Genomic DNA, 19,154 nt, shown 5'->3' on the forward strand with positions numbered 1-19,154 from the left:
TACCTGGTTTAAGGACCATGGTATTCCTATTCTTGATTGGCCAGCAAACTCGCCTGACCTTAACCTCATAGAAAATCTATGGGGTATTGTGAAGAGGAAGATGCAATACGCCAGACCCAACATTTCAGAAGAGCTGAAGGCCACTACCAGAGTAACATGGGCTCTCATAACACCTGAGCAGTGCCACAGACTGATCGACTCCATGCCATGCCGCATAGCTGCAGTAATCCAGGCCAAAGGAGCCCCAACTAAATATTGAGTGCTGTACATGCTCATACTTTTCATGTTCATACCTTTCAGTTGGCCAACATTTCTAAAAATCCTTTTTTTGCATTGGTCTTAATCGATATTCTAATTTTCCAAGATACTGAATTTGGGACTTTCATTAGTTGTCAGTTATATTCATCAACATTAAAAGAAATAAACATTTGAAATACATCAGTCTGTGTGTAATGAATGATTCTAATATACAAGTTTCACTTTTTGAATGGAATTACTGAAATAAATAAACTTTGTCATGATATTCTAATTTTATGACCAGCACCTGTATGTAAAATTCTTACAAAAAACAAAATTCTATCATACATTATTCTTTGTACTTAGAGGATAGAATTAAAACATAACTACATTATAAGGAAAAATTTTTGCCTTGGATGAAACACACTATATATAGTTTGTGAAAACAGAAAGAAAAATTGCAAACTGCAGCAGAATACAAAACTCTTGTTCTGCTTGGCTAATTCAATTCTATAAAAATATTGAGATAACAATTGTCATTTAATGAAGTGTCATTTAAATGAACTCTCTCTGCAGGCCAAAAATGTTCATGCATGACAGGTTGTGTGTAACCAACGATCTAAAAATCTAATACATACAAACACTTACCTTCCATATCAGCTGCTTCACCCTCTTCCTCATCATCTTCATCATCTAGACAAGCTGTAGAACTAACTTTGAGATTATCCTGAAAATGAATAAAACGCAACAACAAAAGAGTATAATCCTTGCATTAGATGAATAAAATTATGCAGTGCAAAAACCAACAATTATTCTACGTTGGCATTACAATGATTTCAAGAAGAATAAGAAGAAGAAGAAGAAAAAGACTGACTAGATACACTGCCTGGCCAAAAAAAAAAAAAGTCGCCACCTGGATTTAATTAGGCAAATAGGTACGAGCCTCCTATTGGATAATTACTGCATGGGCGATTATCTTTCAGTTGGCAACAAGTTATTTAACCCCAACTGGTGCAATGAGTTTCTTCTCATTTCTTAAACAACCATGTCGAAAGACACATCTCGTGGTCGTGGAAAAGATGTTAGTCTGTTTGAGAAGGGTCATATCATTGGCATGCGTCAAGCAGAGAAAACATCTAAGGAGATTGCAGAAACTACTAAAATTGGGTTAAGAACTGTCCAACGCATTATTAAAAACTGGAAAAATAGTGGGGACCCATTGTCTTTGAGGAAGAAATGTGGCCGGAAAAAAATCCTGAATGATCGTGATCGGCGATCACTTAAACGTTTGGTGAAATCAAATCGAAGAAAAACAACAGTAGAACTCAGGTCTATGTTTAATAGTGAAAGTAAGAGCATTTCCACAAGCACAATGTGAAGGGAACTCAAGGGATTGGGACTGAACAGCTGTGTAGCCGTACGAAAACCACTAATCAGTGAGGCAAACTGGAAAAAAAGGCTTCAATTTGCTAGGGAGCATAAAGATTGGACTCTGGAGCAATGGAAGAAGGTCATGTGGTCTGATGAGTCCAGATTTAACCTGTTCCAGAGTGATGGGCGCATTAGGGTAAGAAGAGAGGCAGATGAAGTGATGCACCCATCATGCAAGATCTTGGTGAAAAATTAATGCAACACTGGATGGAACTAAATCTTGTGACATTGCAGAAGCTTATCGAAACAACGCCACAGCGAATGCGTGCCGTAATCAAAGCTAAAGGCGGTCCAACGAAATATTAGAGTGTGAGAGCTTTTTTTTTGGTGGCGACTTTTTTTTTGGCCAGGCAGTGTATTTCAAAGCGGAGAGAATGTACATTGCACTGATGTATGTGTGAACTAGAACAGTTATTAACCTAATAATTGCAAAATGCAAAGAGATGAATGGGGAAAGCTGGGGACTAAATAAATTTAGTGTGTTATTGGTTAGGATAATTAAAAACAGACCTTCAAAGTTTCTTTATAAAGAAAACCAGAAGTAAATAAACAATATTTTACTTTACATTTCTGCCAAATTTAAATCATAAGTACTTTTCACTGATTTTGAGACACTAAAGATGTTTAATACTATTTCAATGTTTCTCCAAAGTCATCTTAATAAATACAGTAACTAGAGAGTGAGTGAGAATGAGAAGAGAGGAAAAAGGTAAGGAATATACACTATTCACTTTGCATTCTCATACAAAGCAAATGAAATGTGGAGCTGTACCTTTATAGATGCAGATAAAGGATTTTTTATAGTCTCATTTTATGTGAAAGTAAAAGGTTGTACTTCCATGTTAAGGAGTGAGGATACATGCTCTATGCAGTTACTTACATATTGATCTAGCTCTAGGTAATGTGGTTTATGTGCAGAACAAAGTAACAGAAAACACTGCTTCTCACATTATTGAATTTCCTCTTTTATCTGTATTGTTTGCCGTTTTACACACTACTTGTGATTTTCAAAATCACATAACTTGCCTGATCCAACAGGACTATACTACATCAGGCAATTTATACCAGTACTACTACAAAATTTTTGGCACTAACAAATTCTTTAAACTGATTGTTTTTCTTTTTAAATTCCTGATCAAGGGCATTTTATATTCAATTTCTACAGTATTTTTGATCATGTCGTTTTTCTGAAATACTAGGGGTTAACATTCATAGCATGCACTCATAAAGCAGTTTCCCAGACCCCAATTATAACTTTAGAAAATGGAGCAGGACACGTTGTAGTCCTGCATCATTAAAAGCAAGTAAAAAACAACTCTTGCACCCACTGCTTCCTGTAAGGTCCAATATTAGACCATTACTCTATATTAAATCTAAGATATGACACCAACAAAGAAGAGGGCTGCGGAAAACTCTGTTTAATCTCACTTCTTCTCAGTTTCAAAAGATTTCAATCCACTGCTGCATAGAACCAACTTCGGTTTCACCTACAGCACTGTGTTGATGATGCATCTGATGCTAAGCTAGGGAACGTCATCAGTAGTGTTACCTGGGGTCACTGAGCATTTCCGATCTTTCGAACATCAGACACTCTCACTTATGTGATTAAGTTAAGGGTAATCAAGCCTGAGCTTGTGCCTTAGCTGCAATCTCCAACGGATCTGCTCCCATTTCCATGGTCACAGTAAGGTCATCCATGAAGGTGCAGATGTGTGGTTGGCACATCCCAGATTTGGTCTTGGGGATTCAGACTTTGGTTTAACTGAATTTATTACCAAGTAAATTGCAAGTGCAAACGAGATCAGTGAAATGGTGTAGCCCATGATGATTTCTACATCCAATCTTTGCCACTCTGATGTTTCAGGCCTATGCCACAAACAATTAATTCTGGGCTACTACTGTAATGTACAGGTTTCCATCACACTTTACCTAAAGTAAAGGTTCACATAGTTGACAGTATAAGAAAGCAGTAATTACCATGAAAAGTAGAAATGAGTGAGTTTGAGATTATATTTAAATGGCCAGTGACTTCTTGATAAATCTAAAGTGTTCAAACAAATGTGCCTATCCTGTGATAAGCTACAGTATTACATGACATGGTAAAGCAGAAAAGGTAAAACACTTTTTATTGCATGTTAGAGATTGAAAGTGATCCCCCCCGAACTGAACTGATGGCTGGTTCTTCAGCTTGCTTGAAAGTAAATATATTCAGTAAAACAATCAAAGAAAAAAAATATAGATTTTTTTTTCTTAATTTTGACATGATCTACAACTATTACAGTTATTACACAGACAGAAAAATTACAATGAGCAACAGAACTGGGTGGTCAACTAGCCCCTATTGAGAATTACATTATACCCAATATCATGGGCACCCAGTTCTAAACTGCATTGTGTACTCTGAATAGTACTGAACATCATAAAAGATAACCAAAATATTAAACATACTTTACTGTCCAGTGTTATCTCTCGCACTGCTTCTGTCACTCCAGACACCCCTGAAAAAATAACAAACAATTAAATATTTAATTACAATTAAACGATTAAATATAATGCGTTGTACCTGGGCACTTACTGGTGAAATCCTAAAACCAGGATTAATTCTGTTAAACTACACAGTACTTCAAATATCTGAACAACTGCATTAAACTGGTTAATATGTAATATATAACCCCAATTCCAAAAAAGTTGGGATGCTGTGTAAAATGTAAATAAACACAGAAAACAATGACTTGCAAATCTCACAAACCCATATTTTATTCACAATAGAACATAGAAAACATTAAATGCTAAAAACAGACATTTAACTAGAGTATTTTATGAAAAAACATTAGCTCATTTTAAATTTTATGGCAGCAACACATCTCAAAAATGTTGGGGCAGAGCAACAAAAGGCTGGAAAAGTTAAGTGGTACTTAAAAGAAACATCTGAAAGAACATTTTGCAACTAATTAGTCTAACATGGTAACAGGTCAGTAACATGACTGGGTATAAAATGAGCACCTTAGAGAGACAGAGTCTCTCTGAGGTAAAGATATAAAGAGGTTCACCAATCTGCAAAAAAAAGGTTTACAAAGTGCAGAACAATTTCAGAATAATGTTCCTTAACAAAAAATTGTGAAGACTTTGAATATCTCTTCATCTACAAAATATATCTTCATCAAAAGATTCAAAGAGACAAGGCCGAAAATCAATATTGAATGCCCGTGATTTTAGGGCCCTCAGGCGACTCGCATTAAAAATAGGAATTATTCTGTCATGGAAATTACTGCATAGGCTCAGGAACACTTCTAGAAATCACGGTCTGTGAATACAGTTCACTGTGCTATCCACAAATGCAGGCTACAGCTTTATTATGCAAAGAAGAAGCCATATGTGAACATGATCCAGAAATGCCGCCATCTTCTCTGGCTCAAAGCTCATTTAAAATGAACAGAGGCAAAGTGGAAAACTGTTCTATGGTCAGATGAATCAACATTTGAAATTCTTTTTTGGAAAACATGGATGCTACATCCTCAAGACTAAAGAGGAGGGGCACCATCCAGATTGCATCAGTGCTCAGTTCAAAAGCCTGCATCTCTCATGGTATAGGGGTACATTAGTGCTTATGGATTTGGCAGCTTGTACATCTGGAAAGGCACCATCAATGCTGAAAGGGAAATACAGGTTTTAGAGCAACATATGCTCCCATAAAGATAATGTCTTTTTCAGGGAAGGCCAGGCATATTTCAGCAAGACAATGCTAAACAGCATACTGCACCTATGACAACAGCATGGCTTCGTAGGAGGAAGAGTCCAGGTGCTGGACTGGCTGTAGTCCACACCTCTCACCTATTGAAAACATTTGGTGCATCATGAAATACAATATATGACAAATATAGGACTGTTAGAATTCTATATCAGACAAGAATGGGACAACATTCCTCTCCCAAAAGTCCAGCAACTGGTCTCCTCAGTTCTCAGATGTTTATGGACTGTTGTTAAAACAAGAGGGGCTGCTACACAGTGGTAAACATGACCCTCTCCCAACTTTTTTGAGATATGTTACTGCCATCAAATTAAAAATTACCTTATTCTTTTCTTAAAATGGTACATTTTCTCAGTTTAAACATTTGATATGTTTTCTGTGTTCTATAATGATTAACATATGGGTTTATGAGATTTGCACATCATTGCATTCTGTTTATACTTACTATAAACAATACATGTTTATATACAATAAAACAAACTTCCCTTATGAATTGTAATAAATTATAAAAAATACCTATGCACACTAAAAAGAATAAAATGAAATTGTACACCCTACAAAAATGCAGAGACAGGGCTGAAAAGATGTGCTTACAAAGGGTAGATGTACTCAGTGGTCATATTGTTAGGTAAATCTGGATGATAATGCAAAAAGCCTCCTCTTCCAAACAGCCAATCATGTGACTGTATTTCAATACAGTATATGGTTAATAGTTCAAGTTCTGGTTGTGTCCCCGATTATTGTAAAAAAAAAAGTGACGGCAAATCATCTTTTATCAGTTGTAAAGAAAAATAAAATTTCTGAGAGGGAAGAAAAAAAAAAAAACGATTTTCAAACTCACAATAGTTCAGAAACCACACTACTAAGGAGTAACAAAAAGATATGCTTTTAAGTGCAGATGTTGGTGACTGTTTTGTGTTAGTACTGTTTGATTTAAGCATAGGTTTTGATATTATTTAATAGATCAAATGGGATGGTATATCTGGATTGGCACTAAAATGATTAATCCCTAATCTGTGAAAAAGAAAATGGCTGGTTGTGATTGGGAACTATATCAGTCATCATTACAACTGAGCACTGGTGTCGTGCCTGAGGGTTCTATTCTGGGGCCAATTTGTTTTTCATTATATACAGAATGCTGTCACTCCTCCATATCATATACATTTCTACTATTATATCTTTCTAAGGCTAAAAGCTTTTTGGGAATTTTTGACTTAGATGTAAATTTTGATCAAAGTGAGGGGAAAAAAAAATAACTGGTAGTCTTTTTTATCATCTTACAACAGACCAATGGTTCTCCCTTTTGGGCACACATACAAGATTACAAATGAGATTATATGATTGTACCTGTCTAGATTAGAATATGGACTTGACTTCAGCTGGTTCAATTCTGCTGCTAGAATACTTACTAAAACAAAACTATTGCCTCTTTACCTATATTGGTTGGCAATGACTTAGAATCAATTTTATGATGTTCTTAATTACACACAAGGCTTTAAATGGCTTAGCTCCAAATTACCTTTCAAGGTTGTTGGGAAAGTCTTTGATTTTAAATCATGTTAATAATTGTATATTTTTTCATTTTATTTTCAGTCTTTTATTTGCTGTTCTTTTTTGTTTTATCATATGTGTTTACTGTTCCATTTATGTTTTATTATTGTTTAGTTTTTCTTCCTGTTTTAAACTGTGAAACACTGCGTATTTTACTGAAAGGTGTCATACAAATAAAGCTCTTACTACTGTTATATATAACAACAATAACAATAATATATTTATTATATATTATTAGATACAAATGCAAGCATGTTCTAGAGGTTTAGTTATAATTCAAACAAATATTAGAATAGAAAAACCATAGTAATTTTGCTGATGCTAAATGTCATAGCAGGTAATCTCCTAGGATTTTTCACAAACTACCCTACAGAATGGTGCAACATACACAACACATTGTTAGTGCCAGTTTGGTGGACAAAGCTCCTTGGGAATGAGAGATGGCACAGAAGAATGAAAAAACTCAAACAGTACTTTGACACTGGTGTAAACTGGGTAACTCTGAACAAAACATACAAAGTTCAAGACTGAAATGGAAGACTACAGCAGAAGACAACCACTTTAGTCAGATACATACAAAAAGATAAGGCCACAGTGATCACAAAAACTGGGCAGCTGAAGATCGGACAAATGTGACCTGGTCAGACAAATCCCTTATGTATCCTTGTGAAACAGTGAGTGATGAAGATTGTGGTGTGTGAAAGTTTTAATAATTCAAGAGTGCTCAGGCTGCAGACTGGCGCTGGTGCATGTGGTAGCGTGGTGGAGAGGCTACAAAGTTTTGATGGGGAGACGGTTAAGACAGGCATTCAATTCACAAACGTGCGGTGGCCAATTTTCTCGTTAGTGCTCAGAAGTTCAAGATGGCAGCAACTGCACCTGACTGAAGTACAAGAGATGAGCCTGAGCAGAGAATAGGGAGGAAATAAAAAGCATTCAGAGGTTAAAACGAAAACAAAATAATGGCAGGATCAGAAGGGAGCCAGTGCAATTGTGGAGCGAAGACAGGCGGTCCGGGAAGTGTGACCTGCAGATGAGTGTGTGGCCAGTGCTTGAGAGGGCAGAGAGGTTTCTCCTGCTGAGCACACCAGGGAGTGGGAGCGACCTACCACTCCAAGTGGCTCTACACAGAAGTCTGTTGGACTGTGGTTTATGGGAGAAAAGAATAAGGCTTGGTGCAATGCCTCGCAAATGTCGAAGGACTGGTGGCGAAGACCTGAGCCTGATTTGAAGATGGACTGCATCTGTTAGTGGACGACCCCCCCATGCTGGGATAATGGGAGACAGTAAGCAGAGGAGACATCCGATTTAGAGAGAAGCACTGAGGCCCATGTATGTTTTTAATGATTAGTAAGATTCTGCCTGGGATTTTAACCTTGTTTTTACTGTGACCTAACCTCCATGAGAAAACCTGTTTTCACTGGATTATTTATTTATAATTATAAAGGATGGAACACGGCATGCCTGCACTTTAAGAATTTGAACCCCTGGCTTTTTTGTTTAACTGTATTTTTGAATAAAAGAACAAATGCAGCTTGCATCAACCATTGTCTGTTAAGTGTCCTCATTGCATAACTCATCCTGGTCATGTCATTGGCAGTTCTGGGAGCAAGTAGTCTCAGGACTGCCAGAGCCAACCCTGTCATCAAAATACTGCAATATGCAAGCAACTGTGTTAGAATCCAGTACTAACAACATTAATCCAGCCTGCCTTCTGTCAGTGGCAGAGGCTGATGGTGGTATTACAATGGGGAATGTATTTTAGACATCTTAATATTAACTCAACTCAAGGCTATACATATGTCTGCCTTTTAGGGCTGTGCAATATTTTTGAAGTTCACATTGTTTCACATATGTCTGCAACTAAGCACATGTAGCAGTATTTGATAATATTATTATGATTCAAAGGTGATTTATTCCAAGTTTATTTAAAACTGCTACAAATGACAATGCCATATTGGCAAAAAAAAAAACTCTAAAATTTGATCTCCCTCATCATAAAATGGATTTGAATCACAGTCTACAACAGAAAACTAGAAGCTTTTTTTTTTTTTTTTAGGAAACAAGTTACAAATTACTTTTATTCTCTCAAAACACACTGTTCTCTGTATACCACTTTCTAAACAAAAACAGTGACTCAGCATGCTCTATAGAAAAAAAAATTGTTCTCTTTTGTGTTTGGTTGTGGCGTTGCTATAGAAAGGTATATTTTCTCTTTTCTTATGTGTGCAAACAACATGCTGCAAAAAGAACAAAGTTGATTGGTATTGCAAGTTTGCAATGTATGTGATGCAATGGGCATGCGTTAATATTATTGCCTTATCTTAATTATTTTTGTGTAAATAAATGTGGTTGTTGTAATCAGTGTGCTCTGGAGGCATAGGTAATAAAGTGGCCACTGAGTGTATGAATATGCAGCATAAAGTCATTTAACCCTTATGCACCATTTAAACAAAAATAAAGCGTACTGTAAAAATGACTTAAAAGTCATTTATACAAATTGAACATGATTATATGCATAGCTATAAAAGCTACTTTCACAATAATATCAAATGTTACACAAAAATGTGACAGAATATTTTATATTTGAGAAAAAAAAATGTCACCTGCATTATGGAAGGTGTCCACCCAGCCCCCATCTCCATCATCTTCTTCTATAATTGCTTCCTGCTCATCTGAATATTCCATTTGTTTACAACGCTTATAACATGGAACTTTAAAGAGATAAAATAAATAGGATATTCTTTCAAACATCAGTAATAGGGAAGTGGATATATTTTGTAAACCACACATCATTTACAGTGTCCACAGAAAGTAATGCTTGCAACAATAAGGAAACAAGTCAGGATTAGTTTAAAAATGTTGGCACATTCTTTACCAATTACTCCAAAAATTTAGAAGTATGGTTACTTCCTATACAATTGTGCTTAAATTAATGCTTTGTGGTATTTATATTTGCATTATTACAATTAATGTACAATTAATCTAGTTTGAAAATTAAAATGGCATAGAGGCATATTAGATTGTGTCACTTAGGTAGGTATAACTTGTTTTAGATTTGAAAGAAAAAAATCCCTTTCTTTTGGGTAAAAGATGAGGAGATAAACTTATCAGCTTCCATATGTATTTCATGACAGAATAAAATAAGAGGCATCTATCTGCATGTGGAGCTTAACAGCGCACATTCTCTATCACAGCCCGGACTGCTCACAAGCCCTAAGACATCATTAGGAACGAACATCACTGCAAATTCAGTGAAGTACAGAAGCTCTGAACCGAACAGTGAAAAAAAAAAATGGGATAACTCTTATCTCGTATAATGGAATCAATCCTTTTACATACACATGAGATATTTTCACATACATAAGGGATACTTTTACATACATGTGAGATACTTTCATTTGCGTACAAGATAAAGTCAGATTAAAAAAAAAAAATTACAAAAGTGTGTTTTGGGGCTATCCAATTATGAATTTACCAAGGCTATTGCGCTTCAGTTTGATGTCACTTCCATCTCTTATAACGCAGTGATATAAAAAGATAACGGGTGGGTTTTTATTTTTTAAAGGAGTGTGGAATGGTTTAGGTACATAGTTTATTTTTACAGTTATCAGTTTGCACACACGTACGATGAGGGGACATGGTGTATTATTTTTTTTTCTGGAAAACAATTTGGTACGTACAACTTACTATCTCATGCTCAACTCACACTAGTTCATGCCCACCATTTATATATCTTGTGCCCAGCATTACATATCCCATGCGCAGCACATAACTATCTTGTGCTTACCACTTACCATAGCCTGTGCACCAATTACTTTAAGGTCGCACCAGATAATATTGCATGTGTGCCGCATACATTCAGATTGCATTCGACACACATTTTCTGGAAACAAGGAATATCGCTTAACAGTTTGGTGTTTTACTTGCACAGTTACATTCCACCAAAATGGATATTGGCAAGTTTATAAAAGCAAGCTATACATTTAAGCCCAGGTCATTGGATCCGTGAAGCACCAGCGCTAACCACTACACTTCATGTATAGTGAAAGGAAAATACATTAGTTACAGTGCAAGTGTGTGTCTATTTTATTAATAGAACTTATTTATTAATATCTGTTTTACTGCATGTTTTAAGTTGTTATATACAAACTGTACTTTGTGTAATCCACTGTAGGAACCAAAAGTAATGGTACACCTGAAAAAAGCATGCACATGGTACCAATACCATCTTAATCTGTTTCAGTCTGCTGTGGTCCTCCCTAGAATTCTGACAATGGAGGAGGACAAGATCCTTCATTCAATGGAAACTTAAAAACACACTGGGTTTTATAGTGAAGAAGAGACGGATGACATTGAAAAACTGAAATAAAAAGGGATAGGTAATGTTAAAGACATGCATCTGTTCTTAGAAAACACATCTGACAAAAGGTTAATTGTAAATTGTAGTTTACTGTAAACAGCTAAATAAATTGTGTCCGTTGACATTCTGTTATGTCTGAATAATAAAGTTTTTCTTTTGCCATTTTAATTGAGTCAAACTATTTTTATTGAAAAGAGCATATTTGGACATATCTGCCAACTAAAATTTTTATAGAAATTTAAAATATTATCATAGATTCCTTAGAAAAAATTATGGTTTACACAGTAAAAACAGTATATTATATTTGGTCAGTATCAAAGTATGTTTTTTGTTATTAACTGGCAAAACAATTTAAATTAAGCAATTGTAGGACTATTGTTTCTTGTTATCACTATAATTATTTATATTACTAGGGGGCAACGCCCCCAGCTCACTTCGCTCACCAACCCCGGGGGCCACCTCTCACCTGCGCTGCTCGAAGGGCGTCTGGCGCTCCTCAGTTAGAGAAAGCAATTGTATTTACAGAGATGGTATATAGAAGAGTGGCACGAGACGAACACAGTTTGGTTCTTAGTTATTACAGAGAGAAAATCAGTTTTCTTGAGTATTTCACTACAACTCTCTATTTTAAATACCAATGAATAATAAAAAGTAAAAAAGCAAAAGTAGAAGTAAATAATAAAAATAAAAAAAAAATTAAATTACATTAATGTCTTGTCAAAAACAATATTGTAATGTCCCTTTCCAAGCAGGAGGAATAAACCACATAGGCAAGAGTTTGTAGCAGTCCAAAACAAAGGTTTTATCGCTCTTCCGCATTAACTGGACAATGCAAACTCAAGGGGAGGAAAAACAGTGCCCAAAAAAACAAAGCACAACCACATGTCAAACACCTCTCAAACTCGTTTTTAACCCCCTCCGTATCTTTTTTTTTTTTTTTTGCAAAAATAAACTAGCAGGACTTCCATAACTATTTCCCGCCCCCCAGCCTCCAAGTGGCTGCTTTACTTAAGAGTGGCAGATGTGGCTCCTCTGCCCAGCCCTCTCCACAATACTCTGAGCAACCCCAGAAACTTCTTTCCCAGACTGTTGCAAAACTATACTTATACGAATATTCTATAAACAATGCTTTTTCTCATTTCTGTTCGCATATTGTTTGGGATATTTTTCTCTTTTTCATTTATTGGAGGATTCTCTTTGTTCTTGATTTTTATTATATGCAGCACTTTTTTGTTCACTTTTTTTTTTCAACATTCATTTTCAACTCTTGCTGCTTTTTTTCTATCGTGATCTAAAATTTGATGTACTTAAATAGATAAGTTTCTTTTCTGCCTTGCCATTATATCCGACTGCGCTGAAGGTCGAATTAGCACTGAGAGTGTCACGGGGTGGTACGGAGAGAGGATGTGCGCAGTAGGAGTGATGATTGGGCGAGAGGTGTGAAGGGGAGTGGTCAATGCTGAATATCATGGACACGATGGAAAACTTTAATATTTATTTGACACAGCTTTAAAAGGTGATTAAAGCTAAACACGTGCTATGTTTTTATTGGTTAAAACATAAATATGTCTTATTATACTTATATAATTACGAGGTTTCATATCAGTATACTATAATACAAGGTAATAAAGTCCAAAATGGCTCTAACAGATTTATTTTGGTAAACTATAGGTCTATTTTGTTACTCAAAAATGAATGAATACTTCATATATTTTATCTTGGGAAGAAATGTACACATTTTATTAATAGCTAGGCAACGCACAATTTTTTCAAATTAATTTTAATAATATTCTAACTTAACAGTCTCCATACAAATGTTTAAATGTGGGTACTGGGGGTGGGCGGTATGACCAAAATTCTATATCACGGTATTTTACTAAATTATCCTGGTTTCACGGTATTTGACGGTGTTTTTTTCCCATGCATGAGTGGATGTTAAACACATTTTCCACTGCAATTACTGGCTAAGAATAACCTATTCCACTGTCAAGAGCATTGTACATTGTACAAAAAAAACATTTTAATGTGCACACAAGTATTAATACAGGTTTGCATTGCCCCATAAAGTGATACTTTTCAAGGGGGGTGGCACTAATGAAGAGAAGGAAATCACATTGCATGACAGATGCAGTCAAAATATAGATCCTTTTTATTTAACAAATTTTGCAAAAACTTAAATTATAATTTTGACAACATATTTTCAACCATCCAAAGAGGTATTTAGACTTAGGAAAATATCCAGAAGTGCTTGTCAAAAGTTGTATTGCACTGAACATGTCTTAGAAAAGGAATAAATAAATATTTTTTGTAAAACAACTACACTTTCTGTTAATGTTAACAATCTCTGTCCACTGACACGTTAAAGTGACTTTTTAAACAACTTTACCATCATTAAACTGCATAATATTTAAACTAATAAATAATAACAATAAAATAAATAATTGTATTATTACTGATAGTTGCACTATTACTTCAAGGCTTCAAAAGCCCAGGTGCATTACACAGTATTCACCAAATTAAAATAAAATAAAACAAGTGCAATCTTGGTGATGACATCTTTACCAACTGAACTATCATTTAGGCAAACTGCATTAATATGGACCTTGCTTCAAGCTAAGCTATATACATAAATACAGTAATCCCTCACTTATCGCGGGAGATAGGTTCCAAGGCCGACAGCGATAACTGAATTTCCGCGAAGTAGGGACACCATATTTATTTAATTATTTAACGTGTATTTGGACGTTTTTAAACCCTCCCTGTATTGTTTACAACCCACCCTTTACTCTATTAATAACAGGGACAACTGCTAAGCAATATGAAATCGGTAGATAAGTTTACACTTACTGTATAGCAGAGTACACGTAGCTATATATGACGTGATGATGGTGATGAATATGCTGCGCAGTAAAAATGATGACGATTGAAGGTGATAATCCCCTGAATGCAGTAGCAAGAGCACGTTAATGTTGAATGAGTGAGATGAGACTTCCTGGTTAATGCAGCACTCCGTCGCTGAGCCAATCAGCAGCACACAGGAACTTAACTGCGTGCTCTGATTGGGTAGCTTCTCAGCCATCCGCCAATAGCATCTCTTGTATGAAATCAACTGGGCAAACCAACTGAGGAAGCAAATACCAGAAGTAAAAAGACGCATTGTCTGCAGAAACCCGGGAAGCAGCGAAAAATCCGCGTTATATATTTAGATATGCTTACATATAAAATCCTCGAAGACGTGAATCCGCGAAAAGTGAACCGCGAAGTAGCGAGGGATTACTGTAATACAACTGCAACTTGCATTTATAATTGTATTTGTGGTATAGCCCTACGGAATCGTATTAGGGCCACGGTGAAGAAGAAAAAATACGGATACAGGGAAGAAAAAAAAACTATACGTCGAGAATAAAGTCGACATTTCCACTTTATTCTCATAGTTTACTTTATAATTAAAGTAGAATGTCGTAAACTAAACTTCATCCTAAAATCATTGTTTAATTTACTAGATGTTCTCAAACCCCGTCATAAGTTAATGCAGCACATTAAATGCTTTGTATTTTGTTCCCCGACCCAGATGTTAATCACTACGCTTCTTAAACTGACTTCCTCCGCACTAAGAGAAGACAGCGATTACCATACAGAATCCATTCACTGTATTATATTCCTGCTCTCTGAAAATTTAGAATGCTAAGATAAATACTTGATATCATTTTCATGATGAAATGCATTAAAGCAGGTATTAAACATGCACGGTAGTGTGGCGGTAGTGCTGCTCCCTCGCAGTAAGGGGTCCCCGGTGTACGTTCAGTGTAGAGAACTTTACGGAAGGTGTGATGAGGCTCCGAAAAACTAGATGTATGAATGGGTATCGCACAGGTTTAACTTAAATATTGTGTAAATGTTGGGTTTGTGATCTGGTGGTCGGAGAGACGAACACAGAATTCAATGGATGTTATTCTGAGCAGGCTTTCTTTATTGCATGCTTGCTGTCTCTATCTGACGTACCAAAACCCCAATTTCTATCCTTCCTTTTTCTTTCTCCACATAACTAATTACCACACGATAAATGTCTTTGTGAAATTAAAACTAGTTATAAACTTAGCCCACGGAGTGTTCAGAACTTTAACAATATCTTCGTTATACATGTTTAATTATGCCATCCATTCAGGGTTGTGTCCATCCCTGAACGAGTTGCCAGTACATCGCAGGATGAATACGAGCAAAACACACACTAGCAAGGTCAATATAGCATAACAAAACCCCACATCCTACATGACTTTGAAAGGAAACTGAAGCATGCCAAGTAAACCCACCAGAAAAACATGCAAATGCAAGGCAGGGTACACCCGGGACACCCTTGCTGCGAGGCAGCAGTGCAACCTCCACGCCGCCGTGCCCCCACATGATTAATACATGCTTTAATGCATTTCACCATGAAAATTATATCAAGTATTTATCTTGGCATTCTAAATGTTCAGAGAGCATGAATATCATGTGAATGGATTCTGTGTGGCGATTGCTGCCGGTGCCTCCTCTTAGTGCAGAGGAAGTCAGTTTAAGAAGCTCGGGGAACACTTAACACAAAGCATTTAATGTGCTATATAACTTATGACGAGGTTTGAGAAAATCTAGTAAATTAAATATTCATTTTACGATGAAGTTTAGTTTATGATGTTCTACTTTAATGACAAAGTACGAGAATAAAGTCAACATGTCGTCACAATATTACACAGTACCCAGGTACATTACACTGTATTGAAAACAAATAAAACAAGTACAACTTGGCTTGCAGTATTACCCAGTAGTATAGAAACAGTATTTACACATCTGACCTTTTAAAACTAAAGCATCTCCAGGCGACAGACGTGACTCCTTTTTTCCGTCTCTCTGTCCATTTTCACCGCGCGGCATACCTATGCTACCGCCCACTATTTGGTGGTGTAGCAGTGAAAAAGAGCCCTAGTGCAACAAATCTGTGTTTAGCGGTGTAGCAGTGAAAAAGGTCCCCACTTGAACAGTTTCCCACTGCGCCACGTTCCGAACGTCATTTAGGCAATTTAAACCGGTGTTGCGGTATAAGAAAAATCCATATCATAAAAAAAATAAAAAACGGTTTTCGGTATGAACCGGTATACCGCCCAGCACTAGTGGGTACCGTTGAACTATAATATTTATATAAATACAGGACAAGAAAATTAATTAAAATATACATTGGCTACAGTCTAATGCCCCACAGTAATGCCACATAACATTGTATTTACAAATTTAATTGAATTACAGTATTTTTCTGACGTATGATTCAGTCAAGGTCATAACTGACAGTAAAAACATGGCTACATCTTGAGCAGGTGACAAATACACATTATTATTTAATCATGAAGTACAGTATCAGAATAATGGCATGACAGATACAAAACAAGATTGCTTTTAGACAGTAAAAAACACAGAAAGAAGTCAAAAAGGCAGTACCAATTGCACTTACAAAATTCGAAAAAAAACATCAGACAGGTATTCCTGAGAAATGCATTATGAATATTTTCAAAAACCTCACAATTATATTACAAAAATAAACAACACAGCATCAAAAGTCTTGTGGCTTTGATGTTCGCTCTTAATGATGTCTTTGGGCTTGTGAGTGGACCAGGCACTGGGAGAGAACAAGCGCCATCAGGCCCCTCCTGCATCCAGGAACTCGTGGAAAAAATATGTATTGCAAACTAAATAGAGTGGGAAGACGGATTGAACAAACTACTGTTTTTTATACAGAATGTGCTTATTAAATATAAACAATGTTTCAAAAGTACAATTAGCTAAAGTATTCTTTTCAAGTGGGATATTTAGATTACCATTACCAAGGCCTTAAAAAGTATTCCATTCATAAATAACGATCAGAAAAAGTGTTCTTTCAGTCATTCAGTTTTTAAATTCAATCTTTTTTGCACAATTCAATCAGTTTTGCACAAATTAATATATTAATATTCAGAGGTAACCCCCATTCCCCTATATAAAAACTACTGGCATTCTTTTGTACACATTTGTCTCAAATATTCACAACTCACCATCTCATACCAAAAATTAGGCTTTGATCAACAAATGTTTGTAGGTTGTACTCTGATGTTTTAAGCCCAGCGTTGCTTCTGTGCTAGCTTTCATGTGCTTAGTAGCTTCTTCATATTCATGCACATGAGCGGCTTCCACATGTTTTAAGAGGGTAGTGGCGGTTTGACATTTAGCTAACACAGCATGACAACATAATTTAAAAATATTGTTTGTTGATAAAGTTGGAAACTCTGAAATGTGGCCAACTCCAAATAACCAAGGACCCATGTTACGAAAAAATAATACCTTGCCTTTTTAAAAAACAATTCTGCATCGTTCCTAGCCTCAGTTTTGCTTTTTTACTTTTTACTTTTGTTTACTATTCTAACCAATGAAAGGATTTATTGTGTTGTTCCCTGGTGTGCCTGAAGGAGAAAAGTGTGCTCAAAGCTTCAGCGTATAAGTGCTTTGTTCACATACCGATTTTCATTCAGCTGTAGTATTATACATGCTGAAAGGAAAAATGTGCACTCCAAACTCTGTTTATGCAGATGCAAAAACATGTCAATCGGTTAACTTTAATATTTTCTATTGTTGATAAAACAATTTATTGAAGTAATGATTTTGCAAACCTGACATGATTTCACCAATTGAAAACCTGTAACTGATTTCAGTGCAGATATAAAATTTGTTCAACTGTCCTAGTATTTTAAGGTTTATCCTAATGTGATAAAGCATTGTAAAAGAAAGAGGGAGGTATCAGGTAGAAGATTGAAGGGACAATTAAATGGAGGCAGCAAAAAAGTGATGATCAGGGCCTCATGTACAAACAGTGTGTACGCACAAAAATGTTGCGGAAGAATGTTTCCATGTTCAAATCACGATATATAAAACCTAAACTTGGCGTAAAGCCACGCATATTTCCACAGTAGCTCATACCCTGGCGTACGCAAGTTCTGTGCTCAGTTTTGCAGACTGGCGGCATCCAGCGTCAAAGCAGTGCTACTGTTCCTGTGTGGGTACCCTTTCTTTTTTAGATCCACATCCCTGACATAGCTTTATAAATACACTGAAATTAACCGCATATTGTTTATTAATTTAATGCATCTGATTGTAATTAACATGTAACAATATAATGGTCCACAGAATGGTCAAACTATTCTAAATACAATAGCTGCTTTAGTGTTGTTACTCTCACTGCACCTTCTTCTTCTTTCAGCTGTTCCCAATAGGGGTTTCCACAGCGGATCATCTTTTTCCATATTACTCTCACTGCACCACTAGGAGTATTTATATCACTGTATCAGAGTGAGGAATCACAGATCTACAACAGCTGATCAGAAAGAGAATTATACAGCATCTAGCACATGCTGCCTCAGCCATGCTGTCTATTGACCTGCTCTCATACGGCTAACGCTTCAGAGCCTTTCCCGTATTGACCTCGCAGTTCAGAAATAGTTTCATTCCAAGAACTTTAAACACAGTCAATCAGTCCATCAAGTGCTCCTTGTAGAACTGTTTATACCTATAAGTACAATTACCTCACTGTAAACTTGCGATACATTTATAGTATTGCACAACCAGAGCCACTTTATAAATCGCGTATTTACAGTACATATGATGACGATATCATTTTTAAGATGAAATGCAGCAAAGTATGTTTATTATATTATACAGATAAAACTTTAACTTCATTTAAATAATCTATATTGTTAATAATTAAACATGTGAGGACACGGTGCCACTGGCGCTCTGTTCATGGATTGTTCCTGCCTCGTGCTGTATTCT

The 19,154-nt window shown here is 36.0% G+C and overlaps 1 protein-coding gene across 1 annotated transcript in view; it reads right to left on the minus strand.

Annotated features, from left to right (window-relative positions):
• atg3 (autophagy related 3) overlaps positions 1-19,154 on the minus strand; it is a 68,024-nt gene that overhangs the window by 10,711 nt on the left and 38,159 nt on the right. The window contains exons 5-7 of the mRNA XM_028799743.2: positions 9,574-9,681; positions 4,117-4,166; positions 886-964 (exon numbers count right to left, since the gene is read on the minus strand). Of these exons, the coding sequence (XP_028655576.1) occupies positions 886-964; positions 4,117-4,166; positions 9,574-9,681 (237 nt within the window). The remainder of the gene's footprint in view (positions 1-885; positions 965-4,116; positions 4,167-9,573; positions 9,682-19,154) is intronic.

The sequence above is a fragment of the Erpetoichthys calabaricus genome, chromosome 4 (genome assembly GCF_900747795.2).
Source record: "Erpetoichthys calabaricus chromosome 4, fErpCal1.3, whole genome shotgun sequence".
NCBI lineage: Eukaryota > Metazoa > Chordata > Cladistia > Polypteriformes > Polypteridae > Erpetoichthys > Erpetoichthys calabaricus.